This window comes from Miscanthus floridulus, chromosome 3 (genome assembly GCF_019320115.1).
Source record: "Miscanthus floridulus cultivar M001 chromosome 3, ASM1932011v1, whole genome shotgun sequence".
Lineage (NCBI taxonomy): Eukaryota > Viridiplantae > Streptophyta > Magnoliopsida > Poales > Poaceae > Miscanthus > Miscanthus floridulus.
Window position 1 is genome coordinate 15,783,136 of NC_089582.1, and position 17,371 is coordinate 15,800,506.

The window sequence follows — 17,371 nt, forward strand, 5'->3', positions numbered from 1 at the left end:
TGCCGCGTGTCCCCGTAGTCCGTTGGTTGTTCCGTCTTTCCACGTATTGACGTATAGGTGCATGTTAGTCGCTATCTCGTTTGCCGTGGAGAGGAGTTTCAGCCGTGGATCACGTATTCACATATACACAGGGGACACGCGGCAGCCACGTACGTATAGGCTGTCACACAGGAGCACGGTGCGACGCCGTCGCATATCTTTACAACTAAAACATTCATAGCTATTTCTTCCATAGGTGCGACACCAAAGCCGCTCTATGCGATCAAATCAGGAAGGCAACGCGTAGTCGCTCCATGCGATTAAATCAGGAAGGCAACACGTACTCGCTCTATGCGATCAGCTCAATCCCCATAACAGCCGCAGCAAATCAGGTAAGAAAAAACAATTCCCCACAATAGATATTTCTTGTGCCACAATCACGGCTTCAGGTCGTCGGTCTACACCTAAAAAATTACTAACGTTATCGTTGGATGAGGAAGTTGATCGCTTTACCCAGCTTAATTACACTACATCAAAAAGCATTTGTAGGAGCGGTTGTAGACCATTTGTAGGGGCGGTTTGCCTAGCCGCCCCTACGCAAGGGTCTCTACAAATCATGCATTTGTAGGGGCGGTTCTCAGGCCGCCCCTACAAAACGATTTGTAGGGGCGGCTAGTGTTTCCAGCCGTCCCTATAAATATATTTGTAGGGGCGGTCTTATTACCAGCCGCCCCTACAAATAAATTTATAGGGGCGGCTGTAGTACCAGCCGCCCCCTACAAACAGGTATTTGTAGGGGCGGTTCAATCTAGAACCGCCCCTACAGTACATTTCCCGCAAAAAAAATCAAATTTTCAATTCAAAATCACTTTGCCGAACGTCCCACAACAACATTCCGAACAGCGTTCGCGTTGCCGAACACCCCGCGACCAACGTTCCGAACCGCGTTCGCGTTGCCGAACGCCCCGTGACCAACGTTCGCGTTGCCAAACACCCCACGACCGCGACTACAAGCATAAGAGTATTCTATAAACTACAATTACAAGTCCAATTCACATGAATATATACAATCCATCATTAAATATACAAATTCCATACACATTGTTATCAATGTCCTAGAGCTAGCCTTTCAGTCTCACGAAGGTGTTGGTACTGAGGATTTGTACCTAAGTCAGACTCTCGGTCATGGTAGGCGTCTCTGACGTGTACAATCTGGTCCAATGTGAAGTTGCAAAGGTTGCCGACGAGCTCTAAGAGTTGGTCATCCTTGTATGGGTCTCTTTTCATTCCTTTCTCTTCTCTCCACTACAAGAAAACAAGTTTCAGTTTAGTATTTCATACCATTTACGAAGTTTTTATACTACGGGTGAAGAGGTTCAAACTTACCCTTAAGGGGTGTCTCCTGTAGGCACCGGTGTTACCCATCATAGAACATATATAGTATCCACAATGTACACTCCCAGGCTTCTGCTTGGGGCACTGTGTGTTTTGCATATAAAAATGTTAAGTAATGCTTTTGACAGCCATGTAACGGAGTACTGAAGAAGTAAGTTACACTTACCGCACATAGTGTTTTTATAGCCAGCTTTTCCTTCCTTGCTGGATCATGCCTTCCATGATGATTAGTGACATAGAACCTAAATGCCCTGTTCGAATTATTTTAGCAAATACAACTTGTTAGTATCCAAAAGTGAACATTACAAGTATGTATACAAACATATAAGCTAATGAGGATTGTCGATATGTATACGTCTTGAGAATCGATATGAAGTCTTTGTATGTCACCGTGTCCTTATCTAATGAATCAAAGACCCATGCCATGCTCCTCCCGACATCGACGGCTATACAAATCCAGTGGTTGCTGCATGGATTTAATCATAGAACTAGATAAGCCCTTTTGCATCGAATGAAATATATTGAACAAAGCTTTAAGTATAGAGTTGAGCTTACTCGAAGTTGTATGGTAGCCATATAGTAGAGTGGTGTTGGAGATTTTTGAAAGCCAAGGCAATGTATGCAGCAACCTTAAGGGACTCTTCCCTTAGCTTCGCACTACGGATGCGCTCTTTCTCCCGAAGAGTCTTTGCAGCTGCTAGCTCTTTGGCATCCAGTGTCCACCGTTTAGGGTAATTAAAATTTGTTTGGGCTATAGCTTGAGGGTCTACATACCCGGCTTTCACACTTGGCATTTGTTTGATAATGTGCACTTGCATTCTACAAATCACGGCGTGGGTTAGTTACAACAAAATTCAAAGATTACATTCATATCATATCAGGAGGACAAGGACTTACAAGCACCATGTGCGAATTAGATTCATCTCCATTTCTCCTAGGTGAAAGCATATGTGCATGTCATTGAAGTCAAAGACAATTTTCCCGGCTGGGCTTCCAAATGTGCCGGTGGGAAAGCATGCTTGTATGATATCTATGCTCGTTGGGAGAACACGCAAGTACCAATCATGGAACCTTCTCATTCCAAGTGGTAGGCGCTGGATGTCCCGGTTTGGTAGGAAGGGCTTGCCTCTTTCATATTTTTTCGGGCAATCCTTTGACCATTCGATGGCATCAACATTTGGATACTGCTTTGCAATTTGGTGAAGTTTGCTACTGACGGCCTCCTCAGAACCCCGTGATGGGACTTTTTAACTTGGTTTTCAGGGTTGAACTGATCATGGGAATACCACTTGGACACCGATGAGACGTCTTTGATCGGAACATAAACTGGCCTTATGTGGATTGGAATCTTCTTTCGGAGTTCCCATTCAGGCACGTCCTCATCTTCTTGTGCATCACCTTCTTCAGGAGGCACTCGTTGTTCATGTATCGGTTGTGCTTGTTGAGAAGACTATGGCATCTCATGATGCACTTGCCCGGTACGAGCTAGAGAAGGTTGTGGCATCTCATCAGGCACATGCTCGATAGAAGGCGAGGAAGAATGTGGCATCTTAGAAATGTGGGGGTCACGAGACGATGAAAATATCTCCCCGACCTCAACAACTCGCTCCAAATTTGGGAGAGAGGGAGGCGGCGAAGAAGCAGTCAATATAATGTCCCATTTGTGCCAGAGGATGAACTGCCCCATAACGTCTTCGAGTAACACTAGCCCCTCGGGAGTTGCATAGTCTATCCTCCACTGCATGAACTCGGGCTTCACTGTATGCACCTCGACCCTAGTGTAGTCCGGCGGTATCTTATTATTGTGGTGTAAGCCACCGGGAGGATGTGCAGCACCCATTGCCACCTCTATCACAGTGTTCTGCCGGCCGCTGAGAAACACCAAGGTGCAACTAGTAGGTTCTCGTATGAGATCGACTGAGGTTGTGGCTGTAGTGGAACCTTGGCTGCTAGGAACTTTCGGAGGGCTGGTAACTAATGCCACTTCTCCCGGTGGCGTCACTAATATACGTGGCTCCATAGACATTCCTTGCTCCTCCAGCGCCTTCGCAACTAGAGCCTTCACTTGGAGCTCAAGACTAGTCTCCTGGTCTCGGCCATGTTTCTTGTACATGTGTCTGTCCTCTTCGAATCCTTGCTTCCATGTCATCCTTTTCCCTAGCCCCCTAGTGCGGCCTGTGTGCTCCTTGTTTCCCAAGCCAAGGCTAAGCTCGTCCCACTCTCTGGAAGGATTGAATGAGCCCGTCTCTTTGTCTTCAGCATATTTCAGTATCCTTGATACCGCCTCTTGGGTCTCCGGCTTATCAAACTTAAGATTACTGTCGGATGGTTTTGTACTCCTCACATATATCCAGTTCCTTGAGCATACCTTCAACTTCGTCACATCGATATTCCCAGCAGTTGCGGCCTCTTCATCCATCTTCCTAAACTTCTCTTCCTTGGCATAGTAGTCACCGGGGCCTAGATGATGGTGGTGTTTGTTCCTCTTCGCTAGCTCGGTGTTACGAGCACTGAGCTCCAATGCCTCCGCTGAAGTCTTCTGAGCCACGAGCTCCTCCCATTGACTAGGAGTTATTTTGCAGAACTCGTTGAAGGGAGTTAACCCCTTTTGGATATACTTCGTGTTAAGCTCCGACCTCCAACGTCGAAATGACTCTCCCATCATCCTGATAGCATTTTTTTTACCAATTCGTGCTTACCCTCTGGAAATCTAAAATTGACCTTCAGCTGCCTATCCCATAGTGCATTCTTTATGTTCTCTAGTACCTCTTTTCAGTTAGGGATTGCTGGGTTCAATTTATCTCTTACTAGGGCCCCGATCGCATTACGGAATCATCCTCTTAATTCCTACGGCACAAGGATCTCCCCTGCTGGCCCAACCTCCGTTATCACATAGCAAGCCTTATCTGGATATAGATTTCCTTTTCTATCCCCTCGTTTCCTCTTAGGCTTGGTAGTCGTGGTTGTGTCTTGAGTTTGTGGAGCAGAGGCATCGTGATCCATCTCTGTGGTTGTTGCCTCTGCTCTCCTTTCCTCTACTCCATCTTGTCCAGCGAGATGTCGCGGACATCGACGTCGTCTTTTCTGAGTTTCAGGAGGGACTTGTATATAGGATAGGTCAAAGTGTTAGCAGAGGTAACACAGCCAAAGCTTTAGCAAAATTTACAAGCTAAGGCTTCTTCCCTACCTCCTCGTTCGGGTCAAAATCCTTGTACAAATCTTCCTCCGTTGGCCTCCTTCTTGCTTCAGGTGGGAAAGGATTCTTAGGACTTTCATATCCCTCTTCTGACTCATCATCCTCTTCTTCTTCGCCTTCAGCAGCCTCTCCTTCGGGGCCTTCCTCCTTGTCACACTCCTCCTGAGTAAGCATCACTTCTAGATCCTTTTCTACCTCGTTATCGAACTGTTCCTGAGTAAGCTGGTCCTCTAGTGCTTGCTCCTCAAGGGTTGGCTGCTCATCATGCTCGGGGCATCGAGCTGCACGGTCTGTTGTCCGTGACATTATTTCGCGCTTTGTTCTAAAAGATGCAAGAAAGTGTGCTTTAGGTACGCGAGAAGGTATAAGAAATCAAAAAGGTCTATAAACCAAAGTAGTCCTATAAAACAACAATATAAAAAAACAAGAAGTAGCTATGGTAGAGGCCTCAGAAACATGTCAATCATCATCTGATCTTGAACTTGGAGCATCAAGGCATCATAACAGAGAAGAGAGAAGGTAATGTAGGGGCGGCTGCTAATGATGCCAAGTTCCTCACAAGTTCTTGATCATCAGCTCATATTCCATATAATGTATGGACTTAGACAATTTCATCATTGGCAAAACAAAGGAGAGGAGAGGGGAGATTTGGCAAAAAAAAAGCAACAGCTGCTTAACAAACATAGAGAGGAAAAGGTGTAAAAACAAGCAGCTGCTGCTTCCCAAACATAGAGGATAGGAAAATTAGCCAAAAAATAGTTGACTGCTGCCATATGGTTGGAAGACCCCTATAGATCAAAATCTGGTAATTTAGATGTGGTAAATAATGGATTAGAGTAGATGAGGAGTAATAGTAGATAGAGTAATAGTAGAGGAGTAGAGTAGAGGAGTAGAGAAGAGTAGCAGCCAGTAGTTAAGAGAAACAGCCACTTAGATACAGTAGTAGTCGTAGATAGAGTAGTAGAAGTGAGCCACTTAGTAGCAGCCACTTAGTAGTATAGGGAAGTGAGTAGAGTTGCAGCCAGCAGCTAGGGAAGAGAGTAGAGTAGCAGCCAGCTAGTAGTAGTAGGAGTAGCTAGGCACAGTGACAATGCATTTCCAAAAGGAACCAACAAGCACAATCAATGGCAATAAGCAGAAAGCAGGCAACCATTGTCACCAACATTGGCATATATGAAAGCAGAAAGCAAGAAAAATGTATGCACAGTGTAACTTGAATGAATGAGATAAGAGATACATTTTTAGATAAATGCTTCACAACTGTACCACTGATAATGATATATCTTTTATTGACATATAAATGGCAACTTCTTGCAACAGTAGTTCCATAAGACAGAAAGGGTACAAACAGAATGAAAGAATTGAGTTGTACAAGGGGAAGAGATAAGTAGTAGTAGGAGTAGCTGCACAACACAGCAAGCAACAAAGAGGAATGGAGTATAGTAGTAGTATAGAGCAGCAGCAATTAAGTAGAGAATGAGGTAGAGACATAGTACAGAGTCAAAAAATGAGAGAGAAAAGTAAAAAAAATCAGTAAGTAGCAGCAGTAGTTAAGTAGAGTCAACAGAGTGAGGTAGAGACATAGCAGCAACAGTAGTTAAGTAAAGTCAAAAAATTCAGTAAGTAGTGGGCAAGCAAGCACAGCAAGCAGCCACCACCTCAGACATTTTAAATTTGCAGAGAGTAGAAAAAATGAGAGAAGAGCAGCAGGAACAGCACTTAGTAGTACAGAGTAGAGAGAAGAGTAATAGTAGTAGGACTAGCTAGTAGTAGTTCACAAGCTGCATAAGCCCACAATAGGAGAGGAGAGCATCACAGGCAGCAGTAGTATTTGCTCAATTCAAAATATTTGAGACAGGGAGTGCTAACATGTGCTCAATTCAGTAGAAGCCATCATGTGCTCAATTCAAATTAATTTGGCATCACAGGTAGCAAGCATCAGTAGTATGTGCTCAGGTAACAAACAACAATATATCAAAGACAGTGGGAACAAATCATTGACATCTGCTCAATGGGATCAAAATCGACAATGGGAACAAAATCGAAAGTGGCATATATGCTCAGTTGAAATTATCAAATCATTAGCGGTGGCATCTGCTCAGTTTAAATTATCAAATCAATATCAAATCGAGCTAGGGTTGCATCATAAGCAGCATCAAGCTAGGGCTGCACCACAAGCAGCATCAAGCTAGGGTTGAAAGTTCATATTAGGCATGCTAAGTTAAAAGTAAGTCACTCAGAAAAAATAGAATAGGGCATAATATGGGACGCAGCAAGCTACTGTAATATCTAAATAAAACAGTCTGAAATTGAATAAAAGATGTACTCCGCCAAACTTATGTGCTATCCTAAAAGTCCTCTAGAATTTGTACTCATGCACTCAGGCAAACAGTGACGGATCCAGAAAAAATGTATAGAAGGGGCTGAAGAAAGAGCGCTAGACGCATAGAACAACACATAAGTTTGTTATGCTCCATACAAGGTCTGTGTACAAAGTAGTTCAAATCTATTTTATGTGCAACATACAATGATTTTGAGTGTGGAATGCTATTTTTTTAGTTTTTGATTTGATATTTTAAGTTTATTAAAAATGACAATCTCGATTGGAAATTTCGGTATCAAAACAGTCAATCCAAGCTAACATGGACTAAATTAAGCATAATAAAAAAATTGCAAGCTAACATGGACTAATATACGCACAATAAAAAAATTACATGGAAGCACTATCATCCGCTACGGACGAAGATGACTAGTCAATAACTCCATCTAAAAGCAATTGAGCTGAAGTAGGTTAACATGAGCACAGTGCACAAAAGAACATGTCCTTCTAGATTAAGGCTATAATAACGGGCTGAAGTCTAGGTTTTATTTAGATATTACAGTAGCTTGCTGCGTCCCTAGGTTTTTAAATTTCAACGCCTACAAACTAGTTTTCGGAACCCTAGGTTATCTCAAATTGAAAAGTTTTGAATACCAAGTTTGTTCAGCTCATCAAGATCTACAATACTTATATAGTCCATTTTTTCATTTGAGAAAGTTTGAACAAAATGTAGTTCAAATTTCACAAGTGTGTGACATAGTTTCAGAAAGTCTATATGAGATTCAAGAATTTGTGACTAGTGTTTGATAAAACTTTCTCAAATGGAAAAATGAGCTATGTAACAATTGTAGATCTGGATGTTGCAAAGGGTAGTCTCACACACATGCATAAAATGTAGTCTCACACACATACAAAAATATGTAGTCTTACACACGTACATAAATATATAGTCTCACACGCATGCATAAATGAAGCCTTACAAAAAACACCTACACAAACACTCCACGTTCAACAACTAGCTAGCCCGCTGTAACGACTTTCCCCTTGACACCTTTTCGTTCCCATGGCATTATATCTTTGGGGATGTTCTTTTCCACAACACTGATCTTCTTAGGAAAGTCTATGAATAGCGGCATCTCATCATAGTTATTGTAAGCTTCAACATCGTCCACGCCATCAACTCCAATAATGTGTTGTTTCCCGGAGGCAACCACGTGCTTTGTCTTCTTCTTCGGGGGGAGGTTACTTTGTGGGTCAGACATATAGAAAACTTGTGCGACACGTGAAGCGAGCACCCAAGGGTCATCTTGGTAGCCTAGATTCTCGAGGTCCAGGACTCTCAATCCGATCTCGTTCAGTTGGTGTTGTTTGATCCAGCGGCATCGAAACAGGGCCACCATTATATCCCTTCCATAGTCAAGTTCCCATATCTCTTCAATGATGCCAAAGTATTGGATCTTTCGCCCTAATCCATCGAGAGCCTCTATTCGAACGCCGCTGTTTTGGTTCACATATTTACTATCCTTTGCGTGGGTATAGTACGTGTACCCATTGATGTCATAAGCATTCCAAGATGTCACTTGTCTCGATGGCCCCTCCGCCAACCTACTGATGGTAATAGAGTCTATGGTTTCTTCAGGCGGTATGTTTTGGTCCTTCAACCATATAGTTAGTCATTACTTGTGCTGTTTCATGACCCAATCATCCGAACAGCCATTTCTCTCCGCCATAATGATAGCCAAGTGTTCATCAATATACGGTTGCATCAGTTGTGTACTCTGCAAAACACTGTAATGCGCCCGACTCACCTCTTTGTAATCATGGTCGATGAACACTTTTCTACCACTGGTGCCCTTCCCAGCCAGCCTACCCTTGTGACGAGAATCGGGTTTACCAATCCCTTTCTGTACTTTTAGGTACTCTTGACAGCACTCGACGACTTCTTCAGTACTGTAACCCTCTATCATGGAGCCCTCTGGGTATGCTCGATTATGCACGTATCGACTTAAAACCAACATGAACCGCTCATAGGACCACATTTCATGCAAGTAGCAAGGGCCAAGCGCCTGTATCTGATGAACCATGTGAATCATGAGATGTGGCATTATATCAAAAAAAGCAGGAGGTAAACACATCTCCAGTTGGTATTGTGTCTCCACCACAAATTCATGTAGGTCACTCAGCTCTTCCTTGCCAATCGTCTTCTGTGAGATCTTCGAAAAGAAGTAGCACATGCGGGTGATGGCCATTTTCAAGAACTCTGGCTTTATAGCCCTGATTGCAATAGGTAGAAACACTGTCAGCATCACATGGCAATCGTGAGCCTTGCAGTGTGTTATTGACAAGTCCTTCATCGACACTAGCTTCTTCACATTTACTGAAAACCCAGTCGGGACTTTGATCCCCCTCAGGAAAGTGCATATAGCTCTCTTCTCGTCTGGTGTTAGGTTGAAGCACGCCACGGGCAGAGTGTATTTTCCATTAGCCTCAGGTACCGGGTGAAGCTGTGGCATCATGTTTAGCTGCACCATGTCTTTCCGTGCTTTCAGACCATCCTTTGACTTGCCTGTGTCCATCAAGGTAGCAATGAGACTCTCAAAGACATTCTTCTGCACGTGCATAGCATCAATGGCATGGGGGACCTCCAAGTCTGGCCAATAAGGCAGATACTGAAAGAAGATCGATTGTTTCTTGAAAGGTACGCCTTCGATAGGAGGTGTGCTTCTATCTCTGTTCGTCCCATCCGAATTCTTCTTTTCATAGACGACGCGTATGTTTTTCACCATTCTGTACACATGTTCTCCGTTATGACGTCTCTCCGGAGGGGGTTCAATCTCCGGGGCGTTGTCATAAAATCTAAAGAACAATTTGCTGCGGTACTTGTGACTTGTCTTTAAGAAACGTCGGTTCCTTAGGTAAACTATCTTCTTGGAAGCATCTAGGTAAACCCATGTAGTACCATCCAAGCAAACCAAGCATCCCGTCTTCCCTTTGATCTGTCCAGACAAAGCAAACAACGCGGGGTAATCATTGGTAGTAACAAATATTATTGCTCTACATATGAAGTCCTCCTTTCGGAACGCATCGTACATCTGCTCCCCATGCCTCCATAGTCTCTCCATTTCTTGCATCAAGGGCTCGAGGAACACATCTATATCAATGCCTGGTTGTTTAGGGCCAGAAATAAGAATAGCGAGGAGAAGATACTTTCTCTTCTGACACAACCATGTTGGGATGTTGTACATGGTCAAGATCACTGGCCATGTGCTATGGTTGCTCATCCTCTCATTGAAGGGATTCATTCCATCGGTGCTCAGGCCAAACCGTACATTCCTTGGGTCATCGCTGAATTCTTTGTGCTTCTCATCAAACCTTTGCCACTGACTACAATCAGCCGGGTGTGCAATCTTATCATCATCCACCTTGCGCTCATCATCCCACCATGTCATGAGTGCGGCTTCTTTAGGGTTTAGGAACATACGTCTCAAGCGGTCGGTCAGTGGCAGGTACCACATTACCAGGGTAGGAATTCTTCTCTGCTTTGCATCGTTGCCTAATGGAGTGTCCTCTGGGGGTTGAGATTCTTGTACCACCTTTTTTATACCCTTCTTATTCCTCTTTTTCCCCGTGGATGGTTTATCCCCACTGTAAAGGTCATTGTTCTTGTACCGGCTGGCCCCACACCGGGGACATTTATCCAATGACTTGAACGTTTCACCACGAAAAAGTATACAGTGGTTGGGGCATGCATGTATTTTTTCAACCCCCATTGTCAATGAACTTATGATCTTCTTCGCTTGGTATGTGTTGGCGGGAACTGAGTTTGGTTGTGGCAGCACCCATGACAGGAGATGCAATAGATCATTGAAACTACAGTCTGACCAGCCGTACTTAGCCTTCAGGATGAGCAGCTCAAGCACGAAACATAGCAATGTCCAATGTGTCGGACAACCCTTTTTAACACCATACATAGTCTCCTTCGATGCTTTTGTTATTCTTTCTAAATTTTCTAGACCTTTCGGGCTATTTAGTAAAATCTCTGGTCCAAGGGTTCGAATCATGTCATCTAAATCATCTTCAACTCCGACACGTGTTCCACCATCATTATTGGCACCACCTTTGTCGTTACCATCCCAACCACCAGCATCACCACCTTGTTCATTGCCAAACTCGAAATCCATTTGTGCATCAAGCTCGGCTGAATATTGGGATAGGGATTCTATGGTTTCATCGTCGTATTCCTCCTCATCCTCGTCGTTAACAATAACCGTTTCACCATGATGAATCCATACTGTGTAGTCCTCAACAAATCCTCGTATAATCAAATGTGATCTGATGATAGTCACATATGTCCATGCCATACGGTTCTTGCAATCTTTACAGGGGCAAATAATTATATCCTTATTCTCTTTCAATGTCGTTGCATGCTTCGTTGCGGCTTCAATAAATTTATCCACCTCTTCACGGAAACATGCCTTGAACCTTAACGAACCATACATCCAAGAGTTCCTGTACTCCATCTTTTACAACAACAACAAAACAAACATTAAAGGACTACTTATTCAGATATATATAAAAATTAATCAAAGTAATAATTATTTGAGAATAATTGTATATACCTCAGATATATATGAATATAAATCTAATATAATCACATGAAGCATACAAACACACCATGGTAGAGGAAAATTAATTAATGGCCTATTTATCCATAAATAATTAAAATACATATTTATTGATTACAATAAACAATTTCAAAGACAACAATTAGCAATAATTATACTTTACCCAATATCTTTCGTACAAACCCTAGTCCAATTTTATCAAACATAAATTTACAAAAACAAAATTAATAAAAAAACCAAACCCTAGATATAGATCACATGCACATGAAACATCCATAAAACTAACTAATGGTTCACTAAAATAAAGAAACATGGACCAAATAAGGGTATGGTCTTGTTCCCCTCCCTAATTTACCCTAGTACATTTAAAAGTTGGGTCTAATTTGCTCATAAATAGCTCAAGCACCATAGAAGAGAGAGAAAAACAAAACTCTAATTATTCACTAATCAACCATTAAAACTTTAAAAAAAGTGTGTAATAGCATTTTCTTACCTTCTACAACCTCTCCACCAAAGGATTTGAGATCAAAACCTTCCCTCTTGGTAGAGTAATTTTTGGGAGGTGCCCAAGGCCTTCCCACCTTTTTTTCATGGGTTGGAGTGAGTGATCCGAGGAGGAAGAAGGTGTTGCCTCAGTTTTATATGGGGGCCATTTGTAGGGGCGGCTGATGATTGAGCTGCCCCTACAAATAGGAGCTATAAATACGGGGCCATTTTTAGGGGCGGCTCAATCACCAGCTGCCCCTATAAATAGAATTTCCAGGGCGCCTGGTGATTGAGCCGCCCCTACAAATCAGACCCTATTTGTAGGGGCAGCTCGTAACACCAGCCGCCCCTGCTGTTCTATTTGTAGGGGCGGCTGGTGTCTGGGCACCCGAACACGTCACTGTAGGGGCGGCTCCATAACCAGCCGCTCCTACAAAAAAATCGATCCGTTGCTAAAAATCGTTTTCTACGTAGTGTTAATCCGGCTTCCGCGTCGCCCGGCTGCCGCGTGTCCCCGTACTCCATTGGCGCGGTGCGGGGGTCACTTTCTTCTCCGGCGAGATCGAGTGGCGTCGGAGTAATCCTCTCCCCCTCTTCCCTTCTCTCTTCTTCGCTTCTCCTCTTTCTCCTCCTCCTCCTCTCCTTCTTCCCCTTCTTCTCCTCCTCCTCTCCTTCTTCCCCTTCCTCCTTCTCCTCTTCTTCTCCTTCTCTTCCCCCTTCCTCCTTCTCCTCTTCTCCTTCTCTTCTTCCTCCTACTTCACCCTCTGCCTCCTCCCCTCCAACAGCAGCCAGCGATGGGGGCGGCCTGGGGGCTGGTGTCGGGGCGGGAGGCTAGCGCGGGGGGCGGGAAGGCCAGCGCAGGGGGCCGCCGGAGGGCCGGCCGGGGCGGCGGGAAGGCCGGCGCGGGGGGGCCGCCGGAGGGCCGGCCGGGGCGGCCGAGCTCCCCTTGCTCGACCAAGACGGGGTGGGGAGGCAGGGCGCGCCCCCGGGGCGGCTCTGGGGCGGTGGGGCGGCGTCGGCGGGGCGGCGCGGAGGTCGGGCGGCGCGGTGGTGTGGCGGCCGGGCGCGTGGGGCGGCGGCGGGGCGAGCAGCGGCGGCGGCGTATGAAATGTGGGCGGGGATTTTGGGCCAGGCCGCTGGCCGATTTAGGGTTGGGCCCTTTGCCGAGGGTTTTATTTTTTTCAATTTTCTTTGCCGAGGACCATTGGCCAGGCCCTCGGCAAAGATCCCCTTTGCCGAGGGCCAGGCTAGGCCCTCGGCAAAGATTTTTTTTGTTTTTTGAACCCAGTTTTTTTTGTGGTGCTATAATACATTATTTAAAACTCAATTTTAAAATTTGGGGCAATTTTGACTTTTTGATATATTTCCCTAATTTATTTCTTTTCGTTGATTTTTTCGAATATTTCAAATTTGAACTGCAGTTGGATGGAATAATGCAATTTAGTGATTCGAAAAATGTTATTCATGGTATTTGGTGTATGTTGAGTCCCTATCCACGAACTCGCATCAAATTTCGGGCATCTTCTTAACGTAACACGATGAGGAACTTGTCGGAAAAGTGTTTTTAAATTATATAAAATCCATACGAAGTCCGAAAATCACGGAACTTGTCGAGGTGTCATGTTATCGCATGTGTAGGCTGTGGTAAAAAATAGAGAAGGTTTCGAGCAAGTTGTGACGTCGGATGCCTAAAACCCAGACATCTCCACGTGTGATCACAGATGCGACTCGAGCACAGTGCGACACTGTCGGATAGCTCTATCTCTACAACTAAAATATTCATAACTATTCCGTCCACAGATGCGACACCAAAGCCGCTTCATACGATCAAATCAGGAAGGCAACGCGCACTCGCTTCATGCGATCATCTCAATCCCCATAACAGCCGCAGCAAATCAGGAAAGCAAAATTATATTCCCCATGATAGACATTTTTTTGGTGCCACAATCACCGTTTCGGGTCGTCGGTCCACACCTAAAAAACTACTAACGTTATCGTTGGATGAGGAAGTTGATCGCTTTGCCCAGCTTAATTAATCCGGCTTCCGCGTCGCCCGGCTGCCGCGTGTCCCCGTAGTCCGTTGGCCGTTCCGTCTTTCCACGTATTCACGTATAGGCGCATGTTAGTCGCTAGCTCGTTTGCCGTGGAGAGGAGTTTGAGCCGTGGATCACGTATTCACGTATACACAGGGGACACACGGCAGCCACGTACAGGCTGTCACACGGGAGCACGGTGCGACGCCGTCGCATATACGAAAAAAATATACAGCCAAAAAAAAACGGTTCCAAAACAAACACTTCCCGGGCAAAAAAAAAGTGTTTCAGAAAAAAAAACTCTTCCACTTCGTTCACACGGCCCAAAAAAATACGTTTCCCTAAAAAGAAAAATCATTTCCAAGAAAAAACTATACGGCAAAAAACAAACCCTTACCTGAAACAAAAAAACGGAAAAAACAAAACCAAAATGTTTCCGAAACAAAATCTTCCACATCGTCCGCGGCCAGAATAAAACGTCTAAAAAAACGCTTCTGAAACAAATATACAACAAGAAAAAACTCTTTTCCAAAACAAACTCGCCAAAAAATAAAGTTGCCAAACAAACTCTTCCACGTCGATATAAAGGACTGATTACAGACCGATTGAACAGATCAGGCACGTATTCAAACAGAGAAATTCAGCAAGGGCTTTACTGACGAAAACAAAGCAGATCACGCATATATTCAAACACAGGAAAACTTTGCTGACACTAACAAAACAGATCACACACATATTGAAAAAAGAGTAATTTGGACACCAGACCCTCCCGCCGCCGACGGCTCAAAGGCACAATCAAGTTCACTGTCCTCAGTAATTCTACAGTTCGGCCGTGCTCGTCGTTCAATAAAAGTATCCAACCAAAAAAATATAACCCCCATGCAACGGACGGGCATTTATCTATGTACTCATATATGTACAAATTTATAGATCTAAACTGTGTACATATATGACTAGATTAGATTGTATGCCGTTTTGACTTTTTTTAGATACATAAATTTTGTTATATATCTAGACATAGTGTATACACTACCACTAAATCAATTTGTAGAGGCGCCGGCTTTTTATGTTGGCCCTCGGGCCCCACTAAGCTAGCCTCATTCACAAACATATCATTAGATTACCTGCTGCCTCTAAAGATGTATTTGTATATAACCGCCTCTACGTACTAGTGCTCTAGAAATATACAACAACCTCTTTCTTCCTCATCGGGGCATTTACATGGACGTATGAATAGTTGAACTTAATGCTTAAATGGGTGGCCACGAATAAGGTGGTGGTAGTGGGGATGGTGAGAGTGTAGGTGAAGGTGTCAAGGACGAAGATGATGGTGATTATTTGGAGGAAATGCTTCGGAACTTAGACCAGGGCACTACTTAGGAGCAAAAGATCTAAAAAAGTTGAAAAGGGTAAAAAGGGAAGCAAGGGAGACTTTGTACAGTGTTGAGAAGAATTGTCTGACACACACACTGGATGGTGGATGGTGCTACGTTTTGTGCTTGAGCTGATTGTCCTGAAAGGCTAAGTACATTTGGTTGGACTGCAGTTTCAAAGAACTCTTGTGTCTCTTGTAATGGTTGCTCCCGCAGCCAAACTCTGTTCTCACCAACATATGCGAAGCGAAGAAGATTATATGTTCATTGCCATTGGGTGTTGAAAAAAATCCACCCATCCTCGAACCATTGTATCCTTTACCGCGACAATTTGATCAAGCCATTGGATATATGCTCTAGATCGATGTGGTGGCCGTTGGTATAAGAACAATGACCGTTACGCTGGGGATGAACCCGATGGTCGATCCTCCATCAGGCATAAGAGGAAGAAGGGTGAGCAAAATGACGTACATGAATCTCAACCTTTAATTTATTCAGAGGCTTGTATATCTTGAAGAGAAGAAGTCACCGAGCTCCCGCTCTCCTTGCTACCAGTATAAATACCCCAGCGATCTGCAAGCTAGTCACAGACATCTTTATATACAAAAGGTGCTAATCACCCGATTGAGCTTCACAGACTGGTTCAGCAATAATGGCGTACTCACGGAAGCTAGCGCCCCTAGCTGTGGCCTTTGCAACCATCGCCCTGCTGGTGACGCCCTGCGCGGCGCAGAGCTCGGTGCAGGACGACGTCGTCAACCTGCACAACAAGGCGCGCACCGACGTGGGTGTCAAGCCCGTGTCGTGGAATGAGAGCCTGGCCACGTACGCGGAGAGCTACGCGGCGACGCGCCAGGACGACTGCAAGCTGAAGCTCTCCGGCGGGCCCTACGGCGAGAACCTCTTCTGGGCCGCCGGCACCAACTATACGGCCGCCGACGTCGTGGGTTCGTGGGTGTCCCAGAAGAAGTACTACGACCACGCCAGTAACACCTGCGCAGCAGGAAAGAGCTGCGACTCGTACACGCAGGTGGTGTGGCGCGGCACCACCAGCATCGGCTGCGCCTACGTCCTCTGCAGCAACAGCGGCGGCCTCTTCGCCATCTGCAGCTACAACCCGCCGGGCAACCTCGACGGCCAGAGCCCGTACTAGACTACCTATCATCATACGCCTGCACCTGTGCACATGCATGCTTGTTATACGTACGTGTAAGTGTGTCGTGTGCATGAATACATGTATACATACCGTGTGTCGACGGAGGAAATAAAATTGTGAACTGCATACCGTGTGTCGACGGAGGAAATAAAATTGTGAACTGCATACCGTGTGTATAAACGTAATACATCTCAAAAAATACATATTTCTGTTATCAACGGTACAAAAATAATTATGTTATCAACATGTATACATACCGTGTGCCTCTTAATGAAAAACACGTGAATAGACCGATCGAGAAAAAAAATCTGGTCCCAGCGATAAAGACAAAATTTCAAGAATTTCAAAAATATCAGACCAAATTTAAATAATATCAAAATTTTAAAAAATCAACGTCATTTCACTAAAAAAAACTTCCTAATCCATCGTGCATCACAAGTTTATATAACATCAACGAAATAATACAATATATCACAAAAATAAAGTGGTGGTTATACAGCGGGCTAACCGTGGGCGAGCTAAATATATGCTAGTGATGTCGAACGTGTGAGTGAGGAAATTAAAAAAAATTGAAGAAATTTATGGCTTTGGTGAGACTAAAGGATATGGAGGGCCATTTTAGTGTGGTTAGGTGAATTTTTGGAGTGAAAGATGAATTTAACTAAAAAAATTTGGATGATATAATTGTTTTGGGCCTAGCGAAAAAGGCAATATTTCGAGAATGTATAAACCCTCTTATTTTGATCTCTGTTAGTGATAGCCTTTCATTATAAAATAGTTTTACTTAGGATTGACCTACTCTGTAATC

The 17,371-nt window shown here is 44.3% G+C and overlaps 2 protein-coding genes across 2 annotated transcripts; both read left to right on the top strand.

The window, feature by feature from the left end:
* The first annotated feature begins 12,795 nt into the window (after nt 1–12,795).
* On the top strand, nt 12,796–15,414 carry LOC136543247 (uncharacterized). Its single transcript, XM_066535745.1, has 2 exons — nt 12,796–13,111; nt 15,308–15,414. Exons 1-2 carry the CDS (start codon nt 12,796–12,798, stop codon nt 15,412–15,414), a joined length of 423 nt encoding a protein of 140 aa, XP_066391842.1.
* Nucleotides 15,415–16,018: 604 nt separating this feature from the next.
* On the top strand, nt 16,019–16,662 carry LOC136545079 (pathogenesis-related protein 1-like). Its single transcript, XM_066537123.1, has one exon. The coding sequence runs from the start codon at nt 16,060–16,062 to the stop codon at nt 16,558–16,560; it is 501 nt and encodes a 166-aa protein (XP_066393220.1). The 5' UTR covers nt 16,019–16,059; the 3' UTR covers nt 16,561–16,662.
* Nucleotides 16,663–17,371: the final 709 nt, after the last annotated feature.

What these genes read in the sequence shown, in the direction of transcription:
- LOC136543247 (XM_066535745.1), top strand. Translation starts at nt 12,796, where the DNA reads ATGGGGGCGGCCTGGGGGCTGGTGTCGGGGCGGGAGGCTAGCGCGGGG. An exon ending in GCGGCGGCGGCGTATGAAAT is followed by an intron (nt 13,112 to 15,307) that starts GTGGGCGGGGAT and finishes GCCACGAATAAG; the next exon opens with GTGGTGGTAGTGGGGATGGT.
- LOC136545079 (XM_066537123.1), top strand. Translation starts at nt 16,060, where the DNA reads ATGGCGTACTCACGGAAGCTAGCGCCCCTAGCTGTGGCCTTTGCAACC.